This window comes from Schistocerca cancellata, chromosome 4 (genome assembly GCF_023864275.1).
Source record: "Schistocerca cancellata isolate TAMUIC-IGC-003103 chromosome 4, iqSchCanc2.1, whole genome shotgun sequence".
In the NCBI taxonomy this organism is placed as follows: domain Eukaryota; kingdom Metazoa; phylum Arthropoda; class Insecta; order Orthoptera; family Acrididae; genus Schistocerca; species Schistocerca cancellata.
In genome coordinates this window covers 625,703,023-625,715,443 of record NC_064629.1, presented here as the reverse complement: position 1 = coordinate 625,715,443, position 12,421 = coordinate 625,703,023, and the positions used below count along the sequence as shown (strand labels likewise).

The 12,421-nt window shown below is 40.0% G+C and overlaps 1 protein-coding gene across 1 annotated transcript in view; it reads right to left on the bottom strand.

The window, feature by feature from the left end:
* The window catches only part of LOC126184816 (probable E3 ubiquitin-protein ligase makorin-1), a 125,119-nt gene that overhangs the window by 92,930 nt on the left and 19,768 nt on the right, over window positions 1-12,421 (bottom strand). The window contains exons 2-3 of the mRNA XM_049927393.1: window positions 3,807-4,161; window positions 3,531-3,720 (exon numbers count right to left, since the gene is read on the bottom strand). Coding sequence (XP_049783350.1) covers window positions 3,531-3,720; window positions 3,807-4,128 — 512 coding nt within the window. The 5' untranslated portion in view covers window positions 4,129-4,161. The remainder of the gene's footprint in view (window positions 1-3,530; window positions 3,721-3,806; window positions 4,162-12,421) is intronic.

The following is a 12,421-nucleotide window of genomic DNA, read 5'->3' as shown; positions in this document are numbered from 1 at the left end:
GGTGCACAGTAGTTTTTGGTATCTGTGCTTAGGAGCAAGCTGGACCACATATTTTGTGTGTACCACCTATTCCTGGATGCCTCCTCTACTTTGACAGCCGACTGTACAGATTTCTATGGCACCCAATTTGAGTATTTTCTGCCTAAAAAAATGTACCCAGTTAGGAAAATAGCCTCTTGAACATAGATCAGTGTTCACTTGTCATTCAACAATAAATCTACAAGGATAAGGAAACACAAGGACAGGTCACAGTGGCCGAGGATGAACCTGTGGTTTAGTTCAAATGGGTCACTTTACTACTGTTCAGGGAACAGGTATCTTCTAATGCAAGGAGACTCTTGAGAACTCTACTGCTGGGGCTTGGGGTGGTCAACTCCTAAAGCACATAGTGTGTATTAAAATCCCTGAAAGTATAGCTCGCCTATGAAGTTGACTAATTACATCTTCTTGAGCTCGTTTAAAAGAAGTGGGCCACAAGGTGGGAAATACGTTCTGCCTATGACAATTTTCTGTAATGCTTAGGAACAGCAGCTACTAACTGCTATCTCCAAGTGACTGGGATAGGTATAGTGTAGTATATCCTACCAGTGACTAACACCATCCTTAGTCTTGTCTCCGCGAAAGACATCTTTCCTGTGGAGGGGCATAGCCTACCACTGGGTGTGGTCTGTTACTGTTAGTACCTTCTTCATTTTTGAGAAGACTTCTATGGTGTATGGTAGCCACACTCTGTTGTATGGTTATTAATACCATCCAATAGGCCACCCAAACTGCTGGGAGATGGTAAATTGGTGTAGGATCCAATTGCTTCACACAAGCAACTAAGGAAATGAGGGTTCACCAACAGAGACCCACTTGTGTGGTTCTGTCATATACAAATGAGGTAACAGCAGGTTCCCCACAGGTAGTTCTTTAATGAATGTTTCGCCACTACTCCTCATCCCAATGACACGTAGCATTCTTTTCTATTGTAGTTCTTTTATACAGGATTGTACCATCCTCACGATCCAGATTGTCACCCCAGGATCCTTGCCCCTATGACACACAACATTCCACCCTCACGCCTCACGGTGGTGACTGAAGCACGTAGAGGGCTTACAATTACTGAGGATCAGCAGTGTTCTATCCCCAACTCAGGAACTCTGGTTCAGGTTCCAAATTTTTGGAGTCCTAATGGATGACATTCATGGACATCAACTTGCTTTGGACATAGAGGTGGACATCTAAGTACAATCATGGTTACATAGGCAACTGCAAACATTCTTCCATGAAGGCATTAACTGTCTTGTCTCACAGTGGGGTAAATGTATTAACAGTTACAGTGATTACTTTTGAAATAATAAACAGTTTACATACTTTTGTTGGCATCTGTCTTTCATTTAACTGACCCTTATAATAAAAAGTTAAGGAAGTATGTTCTTTTTGCAATTAAAAATGCATTCTGGCTGTTCAACTGTATTCTGTTCTATCATCCTGAAATCTATTAAAGTATCAAACCACGCATTTTTTCAGTCAGAAGTGTTGTTGGAGTGCCAGTTTAGTGAAATCCAAATTTAAGGGAATCCTTGTCATTGTAGTGTCATTAACTAGGGTAGCTTGCCTTGGGCAAGAAAATCTTAACTTTTTTCCTTCTTTTAACAGCTTCTTACAACAGGTAGGAGGTTCCCAATTGGCAATGGTATTTGTATGACAATCTGCACTCATAATGGAATATCCAGGATGGGATAATGGCAATATTATGAGATGAATAGTTACCATATAGCGGAAATGCTGAGTCACAGACAGGCACAACAAAAAAACAGTCAGCAAGTAATCTTTTGGCCAAACAGGCCTTCATCAGAATTACACACACACACACACACACACACACACACACACACACACACACACACACACACACACACAGTAAGGGATAGTAGGGTAGGGATGAGGGACAGTAAGATGCTTCTTGCGGCAGCATACAGAGAATGTGGGGAGAGGGAAGAGCAGCTAGGAACACACTGAGAAGGTAGATGGAGGGAGGGTCAAGGAAAGAAGTAAAAAGACAGTGTGTTGGTGGAATTGAGGGCTACGTAGTGCTGGAATTTGAACAGGGAAGGGGATAGGTGGGTAAAGGACAATGACTAACAGGTTGAGGCCAGGAGGGTTACAGGAACATAGGCTATATTGCATCAAGTGTTCCCACCTGCGAGATTCAGAAAAGCTGATGCTGGTGCAAAGGATTCAGATGGCACAGGCTGTGAAGCAGTCACTGAAATGAAAAAGGTCATGTTGGGCAGTACACTCAGCAACTGGGTGGTTCAGCTGTTACTTGGCCACAGTCGGTGGACATTCGTGCTGACAGACACCATGTTGGTTGTCATACCCATGTAGAATGCTACAGTGCTTGCAGCTTAGCTTTTAGATCACATGCATCTCATCTCTGCTATATGGTGGGTAGCAATTACACTTATCATAATATAATCTACACTCTTAAGTGGTTACAGAGCACGAAAGTATAGAAGAACTACTGTAGAAATGTTGTCGAAAAAGAACTATTACAAAGTCAGTATTTTCACATAAAACTATGTAGTCAGTATATGACTGTAAGGCAAGAGATGTAAAAAGATGTGGTAACACTTATCGATTCCACTCCACAGGCATCACAGAAATGGAATTTCAAGTTTCTATGAGACACAACCAGTAGTCTTGTGGGGTCGGGAAGAGCCAATGATGCATGCCTGCTGAACCTCACCTCCAGCGGCTCAGTGCCACGAGCACCCTCTGCTGCCACAATATAGGATGGCTGGCGGAAGCCGATCAGCCCAATCACACTCGGAGCCACATCGCTATATGAAACTACGCAGCCACTGCCTAGTCGATACCATAATTTGTGCTGTAATGCAGGGAGCCTCTTTCTTGTGAATAGCACGAGCTGGACTGTTTCTTGTTGCACCAGTTGTAGTGAGTGTCCGTACATTTGGAGAAGTTAGTAAATCTGTTTGCTGTGTTACTTGTTCAATAATCATTTCTACTCCTGCAGAACTTTCCTATGATGACAGTTGCCACGCCTCACTGTAGCCCACCTCTCCCTACCACTGTGTACTAAGTCTTACACAAGAAGGTTTGAATGTCTGATATTCTAATTAAACTTACCTGTAATTGCCTTTACAGGAAATCAACACTACATATCTGGATGTGATTAACCATGAAACAAAGTTAACTATGCCATGTTTACACTCTGTTTGTTCACAGGAAACTTAATTTCTCAGGACACCAACAAAGTAAGTTCAATTTAGTATGCTAAGCTTGACGATGAAAACAAGATTTTCTGAAGTATATACATAAGAGTGACAGTAAAATATCTCTAATATATGCTTATGAACTGAAAGTTCACTGTTGCCAAGGATGAAAAAGAATGGAGAAATTACACTCCTATAATGTAAAAATCATGTTGATACTGTTGTGCACCCACCAGATCAGACAGTAGATATAGCAGATTAAAAGTGGTTTGTGAGAGAAACATTTCTAGACAACAAAGTGAAACTAACCTTTTGCTGGTTCCCGGAGTACTAAGGTTATCAGTCTGATATTGCCAATAACTATTTCCAGTTTGCTGCCCAACAGTTTCAGGTCTCCAACCTTCATAATTCTTTGATACTTTTTCAACAGAGTCCTCTATTTTATCCAACAGGGATGACCACTCAGATGTAAAATGTGTGAAGGCATTTCTGCCTTGCCCTTAAATCACAAAAAATTAAATTACAATTTTTTTTTTTTTTTTACAAGAATAAAACTATGCTCCAGTTATGATCCTGAAGTCTCACCATTGTGATTCTGACATTGTCTGCCCACTTCTGTATCTGGAACACCATCAGTTCCATTTGGAGTGTCACTTGCACCAACGTCTGCTAAACGCATTTTATCAATCTCACTGAATAAAACAGATTCTTCACGTCTACTGTGATGGTATGAATCATTTTGCACATCATCCGCTGTGGTGGGTATCTCTTCAGTTGTTTGGTCTTGACTTGAACTTCCATCATCTGGACTGATGCTTTCTGAGCTATCATCAGTAGTGTAATCACTGCTATTGCTTCCAACTCCATTTACTTCCATCATATTATCACTTTTGACTGGATTGTCCATTTTGGGTCTCTAAATGAATTTCGGTGGTTTGAACTGAAATAAATTTCCAGTTTACATTAATATATTATTCTTTAAAAGCAAAGTATTTCCATCACTACAGAAAAACAACAAGGAGGTTATAAATGACTTTCTGGACAGTCACTTAGCAAGTACATCACACTAACAGTCTACATAACCCAAAGAACTGTGTTCTGCCAAACATCTTACTGACATTCCATAGTTTTGAACCAAGCATTATGTACCCATAAGCTTACAATAATTATACATGCACAACACTTATATGAGGCCAGATATATTTCCCACTAACTTAATAACACAATAAAATGTAAACAGTTATCAAACATAATTTTCTCTATGGTGTATTAAACACTATTCAAAATTAATTTTATCTCAAATTATTGTTATTGTCTATCTTCAGCTTCGGTTCACTGTAGAGGCGATACAACATTTTTATTAACATATTTGTCCCTTTCCATATCAGAATAGCACTAAGCTGTGAAATGTTTATAGGTCATAATTATCCCTATGGTTAAAAATTTTAATGAAACTGCCATCCTCAAATTATAACTGCTTAATCGTAACCTTCCCAATAAAATAAACATACGCACACGGAACAACAAATAAGTCATCTGAGGAGAACATATGCTAACACCACCTCGCACATGCCATGTAAAGCGGAAATCATTCAGTGATGACCACACCCCTTACAGCTACCAAACTGCTGAATTTCATCTGTTGTACAAAACAGTCTGAGGGCTTTTCTAGCAATACAGTGCACTAGTGTCTGTCGAACGAGAACCTTACACGTGCAGTCCAGTAAATACAGCTATCATCATCTTGGATGACAGTAACATCCACAGGATATTTACTGTGAAAATTTAGAAGACAGGGCAACACATGGTCTCCAAGAATGTTGAAATTAACAGCCAATGCCACATTCACAGTAACCTAAATGAATCGGCCCCACTCTTGGTACGATAAACACACCCAAAACACCAGCCTGAACTACACCCACCACACACTGAGGGCTAAAGAACTCATTCAGTTATTAGTACATTCAATGACTTACTTTATTTCAGAAGAGCAAAAATCATTAGATAACTGATCACATTACATACCTCCAGTCAGCTACTATCTAGTTTCTTTGTTGTTTGGTTCACTGAAGACATGTAGTTGTGCGTCACTGTGACTAACAAACTTTTGCAAGGTACTCCGGGCCAAAATGCCATTTCGTGCAGGCCCCTTCACAATGTATGCTTGGAAACTGATTGAGATAGATTTGCATTCATGACAGTAGCAAATCATGCCTGGTTTGAAACCTATTGTCAGTGATTAGGTGTGACACCCATCTCCAGGCCCTGGCAGCTGAAATCCCTGTTCTTATGCTGTATTGCATGGGTATAAGCGATACACCATTCCTTGTAGACGAGTTGACATGGCAACACATCGGGCCATTTCATTCGCATCACAGTCACATGCACAGCCAAACTCCTTTCTGCCATTTGGTCATGACTGCAGATTAACCGAACTTACTGCACTGACTCCCAACAACTAACTGGCATACACATGCTATTTTATTGACAGAACATATCGGCAGCAGTGGAGGATCATATGGTCGTGTGGCACCAGTTCCGTATTATACAGAGTGTTCCAAAGCAACCAATGTGCTCTTTTAAGGATGTGACTAATGTTGTCCAGTGAGCTTACACCCTTAACACCACAAAAAGGGCTAACAGGAAACCAGAATACATTGTAAGTCTTGTATAGCACCAATACAAATAAATGTGATGTCAGTTTTTCAATTTATTCTAGTGACATTGAAGTCACCACTGCTGTCCACTATCCCAGAACTATCCCCTAATCCCTAAGGAGTCTGTCCAATCAATCAATTTATTATTGAAGTTCGGAACACATTAGGAATAATACTGTTAATATGAATAACCTGTGAGTCTTGACTGACAACATACATAATCTCGTTTCAACACTTAGATTAGCAACAGCACAAAGCCAGCAGAATCCTAATAATATGCTAAAATCCTCTTTATATGAATGCATCATCTCCCAACAATATGACTAAATAAAATATACTTTGGCTTCCAGCCATGTCAACTGGTTATACATCAAATTTTCAGCTATGTGCTCCTTGGCCACTTTCAAGTTGTTGGTGATGTTTGGTTTGTGGGGCGCTCAAATGCGTAGTTATCAGCACCCATACAAATTCCCAACTTTTGCTCAGCCCAATCTCACCACTTTCAGAAATAATGAAAAAACAATGAGGACAACACAAACACCCTGTCATCTCAAGGCAGGTGAAAACCCTTGACCCCACCGGGAATCGAACCCAGGACCTCGTGCTCGGGAAGCGAGAACGCGACCACGAGCTGGGGACATCACTTTCAAGTTAATATACTCTCGTGTGGTTGTTGCCCACACCCTCCTATAGCTGTGATATTGGCTGCACCATCACTTTAGTTCAGGCCATCAGAAGAGAAAGCTGAACAGTGGAAGAACTACACACAAGACTACACAAGGAGAATTAAAGGTATAATCACAGAATGGAAGGAAAATAAATGAAGATGAGAGTTATAGTGTGAGAATAATTTGACAGAGTACAGAGACATTAGTTTAACCAAGGACCCTATAGATAAAACATTCCTTTAGAATTATTGAGATGCTAGGGGAAGCCAATCATGACTTAATTATTTCAGCTGGTGAGCATGATATACGAGACAGATGACATACCCCACAACTTCAGGAAGAATGTAATAGACAGTCCAGTCGCATTAATGTGACCACCTGTCAAAAGCCTGAATAACCACCTTTTGCACCATAGAAGTGCACGAAGAGCATCAATGAGGTTCCAGAAAGTACAAAGAGGGCTGTGGAGCTATTCTGACTCCAGTGGCATGGCCAGCTGTGATATATTTAATCGCTGGGGATACATGGCATGAACACAGCCCAACTTGATTGGGTTTAAATCCATTGAGTCTGGTGGCCAAGGGAGTATGGTAAACTCATCCTTGGGCTTTTTCATCCCTGTACGTACACTGCGAGCATTGTCTTGCTGGTAGATGCCACCACGCTGAGGAAAAGCAAACTGAATGTAAGGGTGGACATGGTCCCCTAGGAGAGATGCATACTTTTGCTGTTCCACTGTGCCTTCCAGAACTACAAGACCACAGAGAATGCCACAAAAACATGCCCCAGACCATGGAACTTCCTCCTCCAGCCTAGACCCTTCCAATGACTGTTGCTGGGCAAAGGCCATCTGTGCAATGGAGAATAAAACGTGATTTATCTGAAAACGCTTCCCGACACCACTCAGTGGTTGTCCAGTTGTGGTTTTGGTATGCAAATTCCAGCCTTCATCGCTGATCAACAGCAGTCATCACGGGTGCATGAACCAGGCACCTGCTGTGGGTACCATATGCAGCAGCATTCGTTTGGCAGTCATCATGGAGAGTCTGTTGGTAGCCCCTTGATTCATCTGGGTGGTCAGTTACTCAACAGTTGACCACCCATTCGCCCATACACATCTCTGCAGTCATCACTCGCACCTATCATTTATGGCCCACGGTGCACCACAGTTGCCTCAATGCTGGTTCTGGATGGCACCATACTACCATCCACGATATACTTTAACCTCAGTGGCTGGTGAACAATTTACACACTTGGCCATTTTGGGAATGCTTCCATCTGCGGGGCCCAAAAGCCAATGATCATGCCCTTTTGGATGTCACGGAAATCACTCAGTTTCTCCATTATAACAATGAATTGACCATTTTCCACATCCCCCTAAGTACTGCTAGTGCTGCCACTTGCCATGTGTGGGTAGTTACTACATGTTGACATCTAACCTAGGTTATGGTCACAATGTGACTGGACTGTGTAACTGCAATTCCACAGACAACAGCAGATGTGAAAACTGCGAACCTATCAATTTAAGAAGTCATGGTTTCAAAATACTGAAATTATTTAAACTAGAATTGAAAAACTGATAGAAAACCTAAGGGAAGATCAACTTTAGTTCCAGAGAAATTTAGGCAACCTACAATTTATCTCAGATGACAGGTTAAAGAAAGACAAACTTGTGTTTATGTTATTTGTAGATTTAGAGAAAACTTTTCACTATGTTGACTGGAATATATTCTTTGAAATACTGGAAGTAGCAAGGATGAAATACATGGAGCAAGTGGTTATAAACTATTTAAACAGAAACCAGATTGCAATTTTGGCATCGAAGCTAACCCATATTTGAAAAGGGAGTGAGACAGGCCGGTGCTGAAGAAATTATATTAGGAAATGAGAAACTAAAAGTAGTAAATGAAAAGCAAAAAAGTTTCTGAAAAGAGGTATATTTTACCATCTAATATAAATGTGTAACCAGTCTTTTTAGAGGTATTTGGAGTGTAACCTCAGAGAAGTGAAATGTGGATGATCTGTTTAGGCAAGAAGAAAAATAGGTTTTGAACTGTTGTGTTAGAGAAGAATACTGAAGAGTTGATGGATAGAGTGAGTAATTAATGAGGAGGCACTGACTTGAATCAAGGCAGAAGATAAATTTATGATAACTAAACTGAAAGACATATTTGGTTAACAGGATACGTGGCATCAGACACATCCATTTTGCAATGGAAGGATGTAAGTGGGGGTGGAATGAGTGGCAAAAATTTTAGAAATAAACCAAGGGATGAACACAGCAAGCAGGTTCAAATGGATGTACCCTGTAGCAGTTATCTAGATAGTGCGGCATGCACAGGATACACTAGCACGGTGAGCCACATAAAACCAGTCTTCAACATAATCTGACAAGCCATTATCCATTTTTATCATGCTGTGTCCAACAACTAGAGAAAAATGTATTAAGATACTGCCTACAACAGTGCTGCTGTTTCCCTGAACTCTAATTGGCATGTACATTTCCTGCACCACATTAGAGTCAACTAATCCATTAACATTCTAAATCCCCACTCAAAATCAACTTCATAAGAACCAAGCCTAGCAGTGCCAAGTCTAAAGAGGAAAACCCTGTAGTCTAAACTAGCAGATCTGTAGTGGCCTATAATGAATTCATTTGACATATGTCTACTACACCCTTCTGCAAAATAACTCCTTGGATCGAAACCAAGTAATACGTATCCATTCAAAGGATGCCTTGGTATTTCTTATCTACATAAATCATGCTCCGAGATACATATTGGGTCATTATCAAGATTTGTTAACAATTCATCTAGTTCAAATTTCATTCCTTTAATATTTTGATGAAATGAGCTTAATGTGCATTCTGATCTGCATTCCCATTTATTGACTTCCAGCATTAACGGAACCTACCGTAAGCAGGGATACCTCCTACCCGCCTTTATCAAAAACAGTTTAGCCCTGTTACACACTTCACCCAAACTAGGACTTGAGTGAGTCCAAGTTCACCTACTATATTGTGACTTATGAGCATCACCAACCATTCCTTCTCAACCCTATTCTGGTTTTAGCATACCCAGACACATGGATATTCCCAAATGGCACCACTAACATGTATGCCTTGCAAACTGCCATGAGCACTCAAATCCCACATTAACTAACCTCACAGCAGTCAAAACGGCATTGATCACAATGCCAGAACAGCTGTAAAGTGAACATTAGTGGGCTGAGTTTGAGCAGAAATCCTGTCACCACCTAAATCATAAGCAAGACTATTCCCAGTACCTCTCAATACCAGAGTATCTTTAGTGAGGTGTTTACACAAAGCACTTACATCTTAAACCATCTTATGAGCCCAGAACTTTACAGGGAGTAGTACATGAGTAAGTACCAAAAATTGATTTTTAAATTTGATTTAAAATTTCTCCATAGTTTTCTGGACTAGAGAAAGTTCACTTCCAGGAAGTTTGACTGAAAGAATAACCAAAATTAAAAGATGAAATCTTGACTCTGCAGCTGAGTGTCCACCAATATGAATCTTTCTGACAGATTAATACTGTTTGCCGGACCGAGGCTCGAACTCGGGACCTTTGCTTTTCGCAGGCTAGTGCTCCACTGCTGAGCTACCCAAGCACACAACTTCAATTCTGCCAGTATCTCATCTCCTACCTTCAGAACTACAGAGAAGCTCTCCTGCAAACCTTACAGAACTAGCACTCCTCGGAGAGGGCAAAGGTCCTGAGTTTGCGTCTCAGTCCAGCCCACAGTTTTAATCTACCAGGAAGTTTCAAAATTAAAGTTTACAAGTGACTGCACATGATACCCCTGTCACTCAGACAGCTGTTACGAACAGAATTTGGTTCTCTCTCTTTTTTTAAGGCATTTATAGTCTCTAATGTTGGCTAACCTGTGAATAGATCACAACTGCTTCACTTTTGTTTATACAGAGAGTATACTGCTCTGCTGCTACGAGTTTGTTCACAGTGAAGTAACTGTGCTCGAGTTTTCGTTTACTTCAGAACTATGAGAAAAATTAAAAATCTTGGTGTTAAACATAATAAATTCTATGTAAATCAGTTCACCAAACTTATTAGCTCTGCTAATACAGAAACAGAATATGACATACAAGGGCGGTCCCAGAAGTACCTGACCTGACGTATAGATAGTAGTAGTTTCAAACAAATTACTTTGGAAAGCAGTTCCAACTTTATAAAGCTTAAGTTTGAAATTTCTTTATGTTAGGTTGTTCAGTATTTGTAGGACAATCATCAACAGTGAACTTTCTCAGTGAATTTGCATTGGTCATCGTTATGGGATACAATACTTTCATTTGAAAAGTCTTAGCCAACTAATACTAAAGATGAACTAAATTCTACTCGAGGAGTCTGCTCCTTTGTTTACAATGGTAAAATATTAGGTGGCTGAATTTAAGTGAGGCTGCATGAGCTGCCAAAATGAACATCGCAGTGATCAACCAAGTTACATGACCATGCCAGAAATTGTGAATAAAACCCACAAAATGATACAGGATGACTGTCGATAAAGTGCACGAGATAGCAAAAATTGTAGGCATTTCAGAAAGTGCTGTAAATCACAAACTGACTGAAAATTTGGATATGAGAAAGCTAAGATAGGTGCCACATTTACTGACAATGAAACAAACTGCCTCATGAGGAAGTTTCAGTCGGGGTTTGGTAATAATGTTTCACTGCAATAAAACCAAGCTGTGTTGATTCGTAAACATGGATGAAGCATGGACCCATTACATCACACCTGAGATAAAGGAACAGTCAAAACACTGGACTGGGGTTTCAGCTCCAAAGAACGCAAAGACAGATCCATCTGCTAGCAAGGTCATGGCATCAGTTTTCTGCTATGTGCATGTGGGATAAATTTCATTGCTTCTCTTCAAAAAAAAAATAATGACCAGTGGTGAGAATTACAGAAACTTACTGTAGTATTAGACTATTTAAATCAACCAAAAATGGCAGCATTAGTGAAAAAGTTTTGTTTAATCAAAACAACGCACCAGCTCACATACCCATTATCGCCACAGCCAAATCAACAAGTTCAAATTGCTTCATCAAGCACCATATTCACCAGATTTACCCCCTTCTGATTATTTTTTGTTTCCAAGCCGCAAGAAATGGCTTGGTGGTAAAAGCTTTGCCAGAAATGAAGAGGTGGAGTCTGCAGTGGATGGCTATTTTTCGGGGCTCGACTTATCACTACAAACAGGGTAGCAAAGTTATTTAACATCGTTGGGTGTAATTTATCAAGCTGAAAGACTTTTTCCAAAATTTGTGTTTCATTTGTTACTTCTGGGCCAGCTCTCTTAACACTTTCATCTGCTTTAACTCCAATTGCTTCCACACAAAAACTAAAATTTATGGACAGTGGGCATGACAATATCAATGAATATAACAAAACAAAGATGACAACCAATGAGCCAGGTTGTGCAACTGATGAATTCTGTACTATCGACATTAATAAACAAAGCTTGGTAGTGTAAGGATTGTGGTAATGGTGGAGGTCTGAAGGCAGTCGAGGAGGTAAGTGGTAGACATATTGCAACAAAACTATTTTATTTATTTAATCTGATCTGGTTGAGACTTGTCTGCAATTTTTTTAAGATAAATGGATGCTATCATACATGTGGTTTATCTAAATGGAAATTGTATAACTAATATTAAAATTGCTTATGCTAAGACGTGTATAGGTAGAGGGTATGGAGGTGTACTATTCTGTGTTCTTATGGACTTACCTCCCCATGCAATGTTTGATATGTACAATAAAGTAAATGTACAGAATTTAGTAGAAGTAGCAAATGACAGTATGAAAAATGCTGTTCAGAAAAGTGTAGACATGAATGGTG